A 13170-nucleotide genomic window follows, 5' to 3' on the forward strand; every position below is an offset into this window, starting at 1 on the left:
TTTTTGAGACCGAGTTTCGCTCTTGTTGCCCAAGCTGGAGTGCAGTGGTGCGATCTGGGCTCACTGCAACCTCCACCTCCCAGGTTCAAGCGACTCCTGCCTTGGCCTCCCGAGTAGCTGGGATTACAGGTGTGCGCCGCTACACCCGGCTAATTTTTAGTATTTTTAGTAGAAACGGGGTTTCACCATGTTAGCCAGGCTGTTCTTGAACTCCTGGCCTCTGGTGATCCGCTCACCTCGGCCTCCCAAAGTGCTGGGATTACAGGCGTGAGCCACTGCGCCTGACTGCAGATCTTTTTTGGATGGAGTCTTGCTCTGTCGCCCAGGCTGGGGTGTAGTGGTGCAATTTCAGCTTACTGCAACCTCCGCCTCATGGGCTCAAACAATCCTCCTGCCTCAGCCTCCTGAGGAGCTGGGACCACAGGTGTGCACCACCACGCCTGCCTAATTTTTTGTATTTTTGGTAGAGACCGGGTTTCAACATGTTGCCCAGGCTGGTCTCGAACTCCTGAGCTCAATTCTCCCACCACAGCCTCCCAGTGTGTTGGGATACTAAACATGAGCCACCGCACCTGGCCCTGTTCTACTGCTCTTGAGCTGAGACTGACCTGCAGGGCCACAGGACACTCCATGAGCTCAGCAGTCCCCCCTGTGCTCACACGGGCCTGTGGGGCAATAGGCTGGACCCTGGCTTGGCCCCACCCTGGGGACATGAAGGGCTGGCCGGAGTGAGGCTAGACCATGAGGACTCTGACAAGAGGACCAAGCACTGGAGTCCTGAGCCTGTCCCCCTGGAGACTGAGGCCACCTCTACCCGCAGGTCTCTGAAGGTCGGCCTGCAGATCTCCCTGGACTACTGGTGGTGCACCAATGTTGTCCTTCGAGGGGTGGAAGAGGTTTGTCCCGGTGCCCTGGGCACATGGTGGTGGGCATGAGGTGGTGGGCTGGGTGGGACTGAGGAGGCAGCCACCTGTCCCCATGTGTTCTCCCCATGCCTGTGGTCAGAACAGCCCAGGCTACTTGGAGGTGATGTCTGCGTGTCACCAGAGGGCGGCTGACGCCCTGGTGGCAGGGGCCATCAGCAACGGGGGCCTCTACGTGAAGCTGGGCCAGGGGCTGTGCTCCTTCAACCACCTGCTTCCCCCCGAGTACACCCAGACCCTGCGCGTGCTGGAGGACAGAGCCCTCAAACGGGGCTTCCAGGAGGTGAGTGCTATGCTCAGGCAGAGGGAGGTGGGCTCCGGCAGTGGCCCCAGGCTGCTCTGAGCACCTGTCCTTCCAGGTGGACGAGTTGTTTCTTGAGGACTTCCAGGCCCTGCCCCATGAGCTCTTCCAGGAGTTTGACTACCAGCCAATTGCTGCCGCCAGCCTGGCACAGGTGCACAGAGCCAAGCTGCACGATGGCACCAGCGTGGCTGTGAAGGTATGTGGGGCCACCTTGTTCAGCAGTGGACTCGGAGTGCACAGGGGACCCCATGTCCTCACCATGCCCTCGCCTGGTGCAGGTGCAGTACATCGACCTGCGGGACCGCTTTGACGGGGACATCCACACCCTGGAGCTCCTGCTGCGGCTCATTGAGGTCATGCACCCCAGCTTTGGCTTCAGCTGGGTCCTCCAGGTACCGCCCTACCCCTTCCCCGACCAGCAGGAGCAAGCACGTAGGCAGAGCTGGTCCTCAACCACCCTCTGGCCCCCAGGACCTGAAGGGGACCCTGGCCCAGGAGCTGGACTTCGAGAATGAGGGCCGCAACGCGGAGCGCTGTGCGCAGGAGCTGGCGCACTTCCCCTACATCGTGGTGCCCCGCGTGCACTGGGACAAGTCCAGCAAGGTGGGCTGGGCCAGGCCCTTGGGGTGGGCACAGCGCCGGGCCTGCTGAGCGCAGCCTCTTGCTCTCCCCAGCGCGTGCTCACCGCCGACTTCTGCGCCGGCTGCAAGGTCAACGATGTGGAGGCCATCAAGAGCCAGGGACTGGCGGTGAAGGACGTGAGTGCGGGGGCGGGGCGGGGCGGGTCAGGGCGGGCCGGTGCTACGTGCACTGCAAGGTCTCTCCTCTCCCCAGATAGCAGAAAAGCTCATCAAGGCCTTTGCTGAGCAGATATTTTACACGGGCTTCATCCACTCGGACCCACACCCTGGCAACGGTAGGAAGTTACCCTGGGGCTGGGGGGTCTTGGGGTGGGCGCAGTGCGACCTAAGAGGCTGTATCCCTAGTTCTGGTGCGGAAAGGCCCGGACGGGAAAGCGGAGCTGGTGCTGCTGGACCACGGGCTCTACCAGTTCCTGGAGGAGAAGTGAGTGCGGGCGGGTGGGCGTGGGGCAGGGCAAGCCTCTCCTGCCACAGGGGCTCATGGCTGCGGGCCCATCCACACCCAGGGACCGCGCAGCCCTGTGCCAGCTGTGGCGGGCCATCATCCTGCGGGACGACGCCGCCATGAGGGCGCACGCAGCCGCACTGGGGGTGCAAGGTGAGGGCGTGCGGGGATGGCCGGGGCACCACCAGGGAGGCGGGCGGCGCGGAGCCCAGCTCAGAGCCTCCTCCTTCCCCAGACTACCTCCTGTTCTCCGAGATGCTCATGCAGCGCCCCGTGCGCCTGGGGCAGCTGTGGGGCTCACACCTACTGAGCCGCGAGGAGGCAGCCTACATGGTGGACATGGCTCGCGAGCACTTCGAGGCCATCATGGCGGTGCTCAGGGCGCTGCCGCGACCCATGCTGCTGGTACTGCGCAACATCAACACCGTGCGCGCTATCAACGTGGCCCTTGGCGCCCCCGTGGACCGCTACTTCCTTATGGCTAAGAGGTCGGTGGCCCGAGCAGGCGCCCGTGGTGGGGCTGGTGTGGGGCTGACGCGGCGCTAATGCGGGTGTGTGCAGGGCCGTCCGGGGCTGGAGCCGCCTGGTGGGCGCCACGTACCGGGGAGTCTACGGCACCAGCCTCCTGCGCCATGCCAAGGTTGTCTGGGAGATGCTCAAGTTTGAAGTGGCGCTCAGGTGAGCAGCTGCGGGGCAGGTGGATGGCGGGGGCCTGCTTCCCACCTCCCACCCACCTGCGATCCACCTCCCCACCCACCTGTGACCTGACCCGCACAGGCTGGAGACCTTGGCCATGCGGCTGACTGCCCTCCTGGCCCGTGCTCTGGTGCACCTCAGCCTCGTGCCCCCAGCGGAGGAGCTCTACCAGTACCTGGAGACCTAGGGTGCATGGCCCGACGACCACGGCAGCCGCCTGGGGCCTGCGGGGGCCCTTTACGCCTTGAGCCGACGGAGGTGGCGGCGCTGGAGGTGTGGACGCCTCGAGCCTCGTGGGCACTCGCGTTGGGGGGCTGTGACCGCAGCTGGGCCAGGAGGCCGTGTAATGACCACACACTCCTCTCAAACAAAAATGTTTTTCCTTGTGTTTTATACAAAAATGGCGGTGGGAGGTAGTGCGGTGGTGCTGGTGGCAACGGCATCCACGGGGCTAGAAGTGGGCGGTGACGCGGTCCGTCTCCAGCAAGTCGTCCAGGATCTGCAGGGGACAGACGGGTGGATGGGTGGGTGGGGACCCGCACGAGGGGCGGGCACAGACCTGGGGCGCGCACTCACTATGTCGGGCGTGGTGCCGATCTTCTTCGCCAGCTCGCTGCGCTCCATGGTGCTCAGGTACAGGTAGCGGTTGAGCAGCTCGCCGTCCAGCACGTTGCGCACAGCATTCTGGAGGGTGCGGCGGTCCACGTGCAGCATCCTGGGGCGTGCAGGCAGGGGGGTCAGGGCGGGCTGGGGTGGAGGGGGCGCTGCACAGGGGCGGGGCCGGGGCTCACCGGAAGGCACGGGGGTTGAGGCCGGCGTGGTGCGGAAGCATGGTGGTCAGCGCGTTCTGCAGCATCAGCAGCCGCCGGTAGGTCTTCTCCTGCATGGGCAGCAGCAGCCCGATGCCACCGTCCAGGGTGGCTGGTGGTGGGGAGGGTTTTGGTGTGAGCCAGGCCAACCCTAGGGCCCGCCACCCAGACACACCTGCCCCCCACACTCACCAAACCACGTGATGTGCTTATTCTCCCACACGACCGACTTTTTGCTGAGCCCTTCGGTGGCCCCCCGGCACGGGGTCCTCCAGAACGTGTTCACGTGGGCACCCACGTGGAAGTCCGCCCTGCGCAGCAGGCGCATGCCCCCAAAACTCTCCTTGGCTGGACCAGAAAGGCCTTGGGTCACTATCAGCCCAGACCCAGCCCAGGCAGAGGGGGTGGAGGACGCACTCACCTTCGGGCAGGTACATGTACACCATGAGGTTGCGGTCGCGGTCAGACACTGGGGAGCAGAGGCCCAGGGTCATTCCCGGCCACCCCCACAGCCTCAGCTCCCCAGGGCCCTGCCCACATACCCAGAAAACCCAGCTGGGCGTTGTCCACCATGAAGTCCACGCTGTACACCTCCAGGGGCTTGGCATCCTGGGGGCGGGAAGAGGTGTCAGAGGTGCCTTGGGTGGGTACCCACCCAGACACGGGCACCGCAGCCACAGGCGTACCCGCGACACCAGGCTCAGTGTCTTGCTCTCCTCCTGGTAGCGCAGCAGCGAAATGCTCTTCATGACGTCGGCTGCCAGGATGAAGTTCTTGACGCTGATCATCTGGTGAATGTACAGCTGCGTGTCGATGAAGGCCATGCCTGTCAGCTCACTGGCCCGCAGGCTCCACAGGAAAATCTGGGGGCAGAGGGAAGGCTGAGCGGGGGCAGATGCTGAGCCAGGTGGGAGTGAGGCGGGGGGCACCCGCCAGGTGGGACTGGCACACCTTCTGGCCGATGGCCGACACCAGGTGGCCGTTGCAGTGGCAAAGGGCAGTCACAGGCCCCTTCTGCTCCTTCTCGTAAAGGACTTTGAACTTGTTCTTGGTCAAGGGCTGGCCGGGCTCAGGCACCACCTCAATCACATCCATGATCAAGATCTGGAGGGCATGGGAATGGCTGTAAGGATGGCATAGGGGCTGCCAGGGGCTGCCTGCTCCCGCCCCCACCCACTGGCCCCTTACCCGCCCTCGGCACGTGACCTCCTCCCCCTGCATGAGGCAGGTCCCGGCGGCCACGTAGCCTTTGAGGCCCGACACAGTCTCCTCGCTGCGCAGCGACACTGTCTTCATGCAGGTCACGTGCTCCCACTCCTGCAGCTCGATCCTGTAGGGGCCGGGGGCCTCAGGATGCTGCCCCGGGGGCCTTGGGCAGCCCCCACCCCGGCCCAGCCTCACCTGGCGTTGGGAATAGCCTCCCAGCTGACTGGGGAGATGAGCTGGATGGAGAAGGCCTCCTGCTGGGGGTGAATGTACCGCTCATCTGTGGGGACCAAGGGTGACAATCAGGGTGGGGCTTCCCCAAGATGGGGCTGAGGATGGGGGAGCATGGCGTGGGTGTCCCCACCTCTCTCGATGGTCTCAAACTCCTTCTCCTCGCCAGTCATGCGTGGGATGCGGGCACACGGCGTGTTGGTGCTGGTGGCTACCGCATACACCTGTGGGTTAGTGGGGGGGGGCACACACCAGTGGTCAGGCCCAGAAGGTCCCTGGGGGGGGGGGGGGGGGGGGGGGGGGGGGGGGGGGGGGCAGACCTTGGACTCCACATGGTAGGCCACATAGTGGGCCGTGCAACGCAGCGGGATCTTCCTGACAGGCCATGGGGCATCATAGGACAGATAGGCAGGCAGGACACTGATCCTCAGCTCACCCTGGGGTGGAGGCACAGCGTCAGGGGATCCAGGGCTAGCCAAGGGCAGGGGCAGGCAGGCCCAGGCCGCCAAGAGCCCTGGGATGTTGCCCTCAGCTCTTTGGGAGCAGGGGTGGGTGAGGGGCAGCTGTGTCCAGGCAAGGTCCTGGAATGGGCTGCCGCTCAGCCTCTGGGGCTCCTGTCCGTTTTCCCAGGCTCAGCTAGGGCTAGGGATGTTGGCCACAGGGGAGGGGAAAGCTAGGCCAGGAGGGCACTGGAGGCTGCAGACAAAGGGTCCACAGACTGCCATGCTGGGGACTGAAAAGCAGGCAGAGGGAGCCAGGGCTGCCCTCTTTCACGGACAGTCCTGAGTCCCCAGGTGCCCGGGAAGCACTCACCGCATCCCAGTCAGGGCCTCAAGCGACCTGGAGTGTTGTGGTGGCTTAAATGGGGAACCAGGATCAGAAGGCATGTGCACCCTCCCAAAGTCACAGAAGAGCCAAGGGGCAGAGCTAGCGCTCAAGTCAGCTCTCCTGAGAACTGCAGAGGCCGGGCCCTGTGAGGGCTTGCCCAGCTAGCCAGCAGAGCAGTGGCGGGGACCCCAGGGGCTGCAGCCCCAACTCGAACCACCCCTTTCCAGACCTTTGGCGCACCAAGCCCCAGGTTCCAGCTCCTCAGCCTCAACCCCATGGCCCTCTGGACACTGTTCCTGGCCCTCAGGTTGGAGCCAATGGTCCCCTTCTCCTGTTCCCTCCCCCTCAGCCCCCAGCTGGGGCAGCATCGGCCAGTGCTGCTGGGAACCGGCCAGGCCCCACCTGTCTGTTGAAGTACAGGAAGCCGCGGGGACAGTTGACATTGTGGAATGGAGCGAAAGAGTCGACGGGGCCATCGATGGCCATGGGGTGCAGCCGCAGAGCCCCTCGGCCGGTCACCAGCAGCCAGTGAGGGGAGGGGCCGCAGATGAACACCTAGGGGCAGGCGCTGTCAGGATGCTGTGGATAAGGCCACATCTCCCTCCCACCACAGTCCCCTGCAAAAGTGCTGGCCTACCCCTGAGTAGCCATAAATATCCTCGAAGTAGCGGAAACGCGCCACGCGGCCCCGGGCCCCGGCCCCCTCCTCCGTGCCGCCACCTTCTGCTTTCTTCTTGGATGGCTTTGGCTTCTTCTCACGGAAGTTGATATTGTGAGGGACCTGGGGGGGGAACCATGCAGGTCCTCCAGGGGCTCCCGGTCTGAAACCCATCCCTTGTGCCGCACCCACCCCACGCCCCTGCAGTCCAGCCACTGGCACCTTCTTAAAGCGGACTTTGAGATTGCCCTGGCCGAGCTGAGAGTCGTGGGGAAAGGCCTCGTAGATGAGCAGCTCCTGGTCCACATGTACCTGGCAGGGTGAGGCGGGGCCGTGGGAAGGGGCGGGACCGTGGGAGGATGGGATGGGCCATGGGAAGAGGTGGGCTGTGGGGAAGACGGGGCGGAGCCATGGGAAGGGGCGGAGCCATGGGAAGGGGCAGGGCCATGGGGAAGACGGGAAGACGGGAAGGGGAGGCCAGGTCAGGCGTTCTCACCAGCAGGTAGGGCCTGCTCTGGCGGCTGCCCAGTGCCACCAGCAGCACCTCCTTGACGAGGGGCAGCTCCCCCTGGCGCGTGGCCTCCTCCCTGCGGGCCTCGCCCTGTGTGGTGGGCTGTCCAAAGGAGCTGTCCACGAGGACCCGCTGCCCCACGGGGAAGTTCTTCACCAGGAACACCAGCCGCCAGTCAGGGAGCTGGTAGATCTGCGGGGTGGGCAGCAGTCAGTGGAGGCAGGCGGGCAGAGCCGGCTGGGCCACAGCGCAGGGCACCACCTACCTCCATGGTGCCATTCTCCCGCACCAGCAGGCACCAGTGGGTGGGCTCTGCCCGGAAGGGTGCAGGGTCTCGGTCAGCAGGGGGTTGGCTGCTTCTCCGGGCCTCCTCCTTGCTGGGGCTGAAGAGGGAGCCCGAATCCCCATACAGCATCTCCTCCTCGTCATCCACGGTGGGGCTGGGGGCCAGCAGAGGGTCACAGGCAGCCTGCCAGCCACAGGGACCCAAGCCCCTACCTGTGCCCCCGGCCCCCACGCACCTAGTCTCCGAGCCCAGGCCCTCGGCCTCCGAGCCGATGCGGCCTCCCAGCTCGTCACGGGCCCCGCCCAGGCGGCTCTCGGTGGTGAACATGCCACTGAGGTCTCGGTACAGGCACAGCGTGATGACCTTGGACTGCTGCGGGGAGAGGGGTGGGCTCAGCGGTGGACAGGGGGCGGGGACGGGGGGACGCCGGGAATGAGGGGCCTACATGGTGCAGCGGAGGCTTGTGCAGTGCCAGGCGGTGGTGGCGGCCACCGTAGGAGTCACTTTTCAGCAGGAACATGGTGACGTGGCCCTCGGCACTCATGATGACCACATAGGGGTCGGCCACGGCGCACTGCACGATGGGGGCGCCCAGGTCCACGGGGATGAAGTGCAGCTGATTCACTGTGGACATGGGGCGGTCAGCACGTGCCTCCCCAGGGCTCACCCCTGCCCCATCCCCCACCATCCCCACCACCTACCTCCTTCCAGCAGGCGGATGCCCAGCGGTGACACTTGGACAATGTAGCGGTTGTCCCCGATGTTCCCAGCAAAGACCGTGGGGCCCTGCGTGGCAAAGCCACTGGTGTCCAGCTCCATGATCTCCTGCCCCGTCTGCAGAATCTGCGGGCAACAGCTGTGAGGGAGGCACCCCCCGAAGAGGGCCCCAGCCCCAGGTCCCAGGCCCTGCCCCTCACCATGGTTGAGTCTTCCCGGCTCAGAATCAGGAATCCATGTCTACGGCCGTCATCGTCTGCTTCAGGGCTTCTGGGTTCCTGCTCTGTGCCCTCCCCCTTGGGATTGTCCTCCTGTCAGGGCCAAAGGGGAGCAGGCTGGGAGCCACAGTCCAGTGAGGGCAGGCACGCAGATGCGACCTGGGACCCCCAGTCCACAAGAAGGCAGTGCCGGTCCCATCCCAGAGCCTCCCTGCAGCGGGCTCGCACCTACCTCCTCCTTACGCACCGGGGCGATGACTGTCCACATGTCGTAGCAGCCGGGAAGCTCAAAGGTTGTCACCACCTGGGGCCGGATGCTCTTCTAGAATGGTGATGGGGTGGGGGTGTGATGGGGTGTGAGCCCACCCAGGTCCCACCAGGAGGCGCCCGCCCCTACCTGCCCACACACCTGCAGCACTGACAAAGCCCCGTTCTTTCCGTGGCCAGAGCAAACCACGATCTCCAGGTCCGGCTCAGGGCTGTTCTGAAACTGCATAGGACTCAGGGGTGAGGACTATGCCCCCCACTGCCACTCACACTCCAGCTCCTGCCCACAGCCCCGACCACAACCCTGGGCACCTCTTCAGAGAGGAAGGCAGGCTCGCCCATGGCAGCGTTGGCGCAGGGTCCGATGTTAAGGATGCTGTCACACACCTGCGGTACAGCAAAGTCAGGGGCCGCTGGGGGCACTGGCTGGGATGGGGGCACTGCTGCCTCAATCTCACCTCAAAGGAATAGGTGGCCAGCTGTGTGCCCGACTGGGCCTCGCTGCCGTACACTTCAATCTCATCCACCTCGTCCTGCGGCACCGATTTACCCCCAGCTGCACACAGAGAGCTCACCTGAGAGCAGCCCTGGGTCACCTGGCCCCACTCCCGACCAGCCCTGGCCCGGCCCTCACCTGACCAGCTGGTCGTCGCGTCCACTCGCTTCTTCTTTGAGGGAGGCTCTTCCTGTGAGGCAGGAGGGGCACTGAGTGGCATGCCACGGCGGTGTCCACATGAAGGGCGGTGGCCCGATGGACCTAGGAAACCCACCTTGTCGGCAGCCTCACGGACAGCACTGGCCGGGGGCTCCTGCAGCTTCTCTGTGTACTTGAGGAGGAGGGAGTTGCCCAGGCGAGAACCCAGGAACAGGTACCCGGGCTCCATGGTGACCATCTGAGGAAGGGCAGGTGGGTGAGGGCGGGACCAGGCCTGGACCCAGAGCCAACCCCCAGTCCCAACTCACACTGGTGGTGAGGACGCTGGCGGCCGCCTTGTCAAAGTGGAACGCTCGGACACTGCGCATGCCGTCGGTGATGAGGGTCAGCACGTAGCTGGGGGCAGGGAGAATTCTGAGTCGGGGACGGGGACCTGGGGGAATGAAGGGGGCCAGGAGACCCTAGGGGACTTGGGGGGATGGTGAGGGCAGAGTTCATGGGCAGGGGAGGGGCTCACATCTCGCCGCCCTTGAGGGAGATGACCATCTTGTCGTAGGAGATGAAGGTGGCCTGGGCGCAGTCCAGGGTGATTCGCACCCCCTCCTGGGTGCCTGTGGGGTGGGTGGTCAGGCCGACTGGGCAGGCCCAAGCCACCCCTGGCCCCACCCCAGCCACCCCACACTCACGTAGCGGGAAAGCTGTGGTGCCTGTGGTGAGGCTGTTGAGAGCCACACCGTACGGGGGGACGCTCTGGTTCAGGTACAACAGCGAGTTGACGGCAAAGACCACCACCCCACCTGGAGGTGGACACAGGCTGGTGGGCAGGCTCAGTGCTCCCTCCACACACCCCCCATCCACTCCCAGGATACTCACCTATGGGCTTGGGCACAGCCAGAGCCTGGGTGCAGTCAAAGGGCAGGCTGGTGAGGGACCAGATGACGGGGTGCACCTTCTGCGTGATGTTCAGTGAGATGGCCACGATGGAGCACGTATCCTGCCGCACGGCCACGCGCCTGGGGATGCCAGTGAGTCAGCCAAGGGCCTCACCTCCCTGCAGAGATCCAGGCCCCACTCCTCACGGAGCAAGCCCCGCCCCCAAGCCCCACCCATACCCCATAATCCCTGCTCCAAACCCCACAAACCCCACCCATGCCCCATGAGCCCCGCCCCAGGCAAAGGCAGCTGGGGGGCCCACAGCGCAGAGGGGCCTCCTTAGGGGGCTCACCCAGGCCAGGTCTGGTTGGGCTCGAAAAGGATGAGCAGGGTGGGCTCATAGTAGCCATGCAAGAACTGCAGGTCGATGATGTTGAGCAGCTTCTCGTCTAGGGCCCGGACATCGATGATGTAGCTGGGCAGGAAGCTGGACCTCTGCCTGGGGGGCCAGGGGCTTCAGCAGGAGAGGAGGGGTGCGGGGAGGGGAGCCTGGGCTCTGGGGCCCCCCACCCGAGCACCACAGCCGGCCTCAGCTGGCACTCACCCCTCACCCACGAGCCCCTCGTGCTCCTCGGCCAGGCTCTCCCTGCGGAAGGGCAAGACCACCAGTCGCGTGCCGTAGACAAGCATGGCTGCGCAGCGCCCGTCGGGGTCCACCCGCACTCGCGGCGTGTGCACATTCTGCACAAACCCATCCTGGGGGCAGAGGGAGCATCAGCCAGGCCCAGCATAGGAGACCCCAAGGGAAGCACTTGGGGCAATAGAACCCAGCTGCAGGGGGAGGGAGGGTGGCTGGGCTGGGGCCTGGGTCAGGGCGTGAGCATGGCCCTACCCGAAGCTCAGGCTCCTCAAAGTAGTGCAGCGACAGGGTCTTCAGGTCATGGGTACCCGGGTCGTATTCCACCACAGACAGCTGGGGTCAGAGGGCACAGCCGTGGCTGCCGACTGCCTGTCCTGACAGTGTCACCCCCGGCAACCAACAGCTGTGCCCAGGCCCACCCCACCAGGCCCTGGCACCCACTCCCATGACTTGGCCAGGCCCACCCCGCCAAGCCTACCACTCACCTTGGCATCCTTGAAGCTTAGGAGCAGGGCATCCCGCTTGGCTCCTGCCAGCTGCACGCTGGCCATGGACATGACGTTGCCAAAGAAAGAGAAGGAGGCAGCGAGCTCGAGCTTCTCCCGGTGGGCCTTCCCCTCTAGGGGAGACGCCAGGGCTCAGGGTCAGGGCCCAGCCATGCCTGGCACCCGCACTGGCACCCGCACAGCCCCAGGCCACCCCACCACACTCACCTGCGCTCCTGTCATTCTTGGTCAGAGCCTGGAGCGGGGAGAAAGAGAGGGCAGTGAGGGGCCACATCTGGCAGCTCACCTCATCCAGGGAATGAGAAAAAAACACCAAGGCTGGCCCCTGCCTCCTGGGAGCTCTGCCCAAACCCTCTCTGCAGCAGGGAGGGAGGGACGGAGCAGACCAGGGGCTTCTGGAGACTGCTGTGCACACCCCCCAACAGCGACCCCCGTTCATGCTCTCACACCCACGGCGCAGCCCTGGCACAGGCCCCTCCCCAGGAAGCCCCTACCTCACGGCTCCCTAGCAGCCCGGAAACCCCCACCTCACGGCTCCCTAGCAGCCAGGCCCTGTGAGGCAAGTACTCAGGGTCAGAGTGCACTGTCTCTGCATCTGCACACCCCCAAACCTGCCTGACTGCACACTCACAGCGCCCAGCCCTGGCCCCGGGTCCGAATGTCACAGGATAGGAAGCTAGAGCCAAGGGGAACCTGTAGCTACTGATCCTGGCGCCTGGTAGAGAGGAGGAAGCCTGAGCTATCCTGACGCCTCGGGCTCCCTCAGGCTGCCTCTCTACCTCCTCCCTTTTCACTGCTGTCCCAGAATGATAAGAGGCTGTGTCTTCTTTGCTAAGTAGTTAGTTTAGTTAGCATACTTATATACCATTGCCTCAAGGCAAGGGAAAAGTGGGTTTTTTTATTTGTTTGTTTTTGAGATGGAGTCTCACTCTGTTACCCGGGCTGGAGTGCAATGGCATGGCACAATCTTGGCTCACTGCAACCTCTGCCTCTTGGGTTCAAGTGATTCTCCTGCCTCAGCCTCCCGAGTAGCTGGGATTACAGGCACCCGCCACCACATCCGGCTAAGTTTTGTAGTTTTAGTAGAGACGGGGTTTCACCATGTTGGCCAGGCTGGTCTTGAACTCCTGGCCTCAGGTGATCCACCTGTCTCGGTCTCCCAAAGTGCTGGAATGACAGGTGTGAACCACCTCGAGGTCATTTTTCATGATGGATTTGTGCTATGGGGAGGGCATCCTGGAAGCTGGTTAACAGATACAGAAGAGGCATCCACAAACCAATACCCATCTCACATCGACAAGGGCAACTCTAGGGCTTCACCTGCAAATTCTACCAAAGGTTTCAGAAGTAATGACAAACTTCAAAAAAAAAAAAAAAAAAAAAACTCACTCACTGGTGTGGAACTGATGGCACCGCAGGTGGCTCAGGCCCCCCAACAGCCCACAGACAGGTGGGACAGGAAGTGACACCAACCTCCTCAAAACACCTGCAGATGAGCCCAGTGACAAGCAGGAGTATTATAACAAAACTGGGCTGCGTTATTCCAGGAACACAAAACCCGTTTTCCACAAGAACAGCCATCACTAAACTTACCATGCTGTCAAAATTAAGGAAAGAAATCATGTCATTTTAATGGATACAAAAAAGCATCTGAGAAAAGCATTCATGATAAAAACTTTTAGTAAAGCAAAAATAGGAGGAATTGGCCGGGCGCGGTGGCTCAAGCCTGTAATCCCAGCACTTTGGGAGGCCGAGA

The 13170-nt window shown here is 63.7% G+C and overlaps 2 protein-coding genes across 8 annotated transcripts in view; one reads left to right on the plus strand and one right to left on the minus strand.

The window, feature by feature from the left end:
• Positions 1–3376, plus strand: part of ADCK5 (aarF domain containing kinase 5) — a 22794-nt gene extending 19418 nt beyond the window's left edge. For 3 of the 4 annotated variants that reach the window (XM_023188233.2, XM_023188235.1, XM_023188234.1), the window contains 12 exons: positions 821–896; positions 1006–1206; positions 1283–1423; positions 1506–1619; positions 1699–1830; positions 1902–1985; positions 2062–2143; positions 2214–2292; positions 2375–2466; positions 2549–2801; positions 2875–2991; positions 3091–3376. In XM_023188233.2, the coding sequence (XP_023044001.1) occupies positions 821–896; positions 1006–1206; positions 1283–1423; positions 1506–1619; positions 1699–1830; positions 1902–1985; positions 2062–2143; positions 2214–2292; positions 2375–2466; positions 2549–2801; positions 2875–2991; positions 3091–3196 (1477 nt within the window). In that variant the 3' untranslated portion in view covers positions 3197–3376. The remainder of the gene's footprint in view (positions 1–820; positions 897–1005; positions 1207–1282; positions 1424–1505; positions 1620–1698; positions 1831–1901; positions 1986–2061; positions 2144–2213; positions 2293–2374; positions 2467–2548; positions 2802–2874; positions 2992–3090) is intronic. The other variant, XM_023188236.2, reaches the window with a different exon arrangement.
• The window catches only part of CPSF1 (cleavage and polyadenylation specific factor 1), a 64545-nt gene continuing 54506 nt past the window's right edge, over positions 3132–13170 (minus strand). Inside the window, exons 3-38 of one of the 4 annotated variants that reach the window (XM_023188229.2) lie at positions 11622–11649; positions 11394–11527; positions 11161–11241; positions 10873–11024; positions 10621–10767; positions 10269–10408; positions 10082–10192; positions 9913–10006; positions 9704–9791; positions 9511–9633; positions 9375–9426; positions 9199–9296; positions 9053–9127; positions 8883–8963; positions 8706–8795; positions 8456–8566; positions 8240–8381; positions 7984–8162; positions 7774–7910; positions 7518–7692; positions 7238–7444; positions 6964–7053; positions 6721–6864; positions 6486–6638; positions 5576–5692; positions 5389–5479; positions 5220–5304; positions 5007–5148; positions 4770–4922; positions 4505–4681; positions 4361–4427; positions 4240–4287; positions 4011–4166; positions 3801–3889; positions 3586–3724; positions 3132–3508 (exon numbers count right to left, since the gene is read on the minus strand). In XM_023188229.2, the coding sequence (XP_023043997.1) occupies positions 3147–3508; positions 3586–3724; positions 3801–3889; positions 4011–4166; positions 4240–4287; positions 4361–4427; positions 4505–4681; positions 4770–4922; positions 5007–5148; positions 5220–5304; positions 5389–5479; positions 5576–5692; positions 6486–6638; positions 6721–6864; positions 6964–7053; positions 7238–7444; positions 7518–7692; positions 7774–7910; positions 7984–8162; positions 8240–8381; positions 8456–8566; positions 8706–8795; positions 8883–8963; positions 9053–9127; positions 9199–9296; positions 9375–9426; positions 9511–9633; positions 9704–9791; positions 9913–10006; positions 10082–10192; positions 10269–10408; positions 10621–10767; positions 10873–11024; positions 11161–11241; positions 11394–11527; positions 11622–11649 (4458 nt within the window). In that variant the 3' untranslated portion in view covers positions 3132–3146. Of the gene's footprint in view, positions 3509–3585; positions 3725–3800; positions 3931–4010; positions 4167–4239; positions 4288–4360; positions 4428–4504; positions 4682–4769; positions 4923–5006; positions 5149–5219; positions 5305–5388; positions 5480–5575; positions 5693–6485; positions 6639–6720; positions 6865–6963; positions 7054–7237; positions 7445–7517; positions 7693–7773; positions 7911–7983; positions 8163–8239; positions 8382–8455; positions 8567–8705; positions 8796–8882; positions 8964–9052; positions 9128–9198; positions 9427–9510; positions 9634–9703; positions 9792–9912; positions 10007–10081; positions 10193–10268; positions 10409–10620; positions 10768–10872; positions 11025–11160; positions 11242–11393; positions 11528–11621; positions 11650–13170 lie in introns of all 4 variants that reach the window. The other 3 variants (XM_023188231.2, XM_023188228.2, XM_023188230.2) reach the window with 3 other exon arrangements.

This window comes from Piliocolobus tephrosceles, chromosome 7, assembly GCF_002776525.5.
Source record: "Piliocolobus tephrosceles isolate RC106 chromosome 7, ASM277652v3, whole genome shotgun sequence".
Lineage (NCBI taxonomy): Eukaryota > Metazoa > Chordata > Mammalia > Primates > Cercopithecidae > Piliocolobus > Piliocolobus tephrosceles.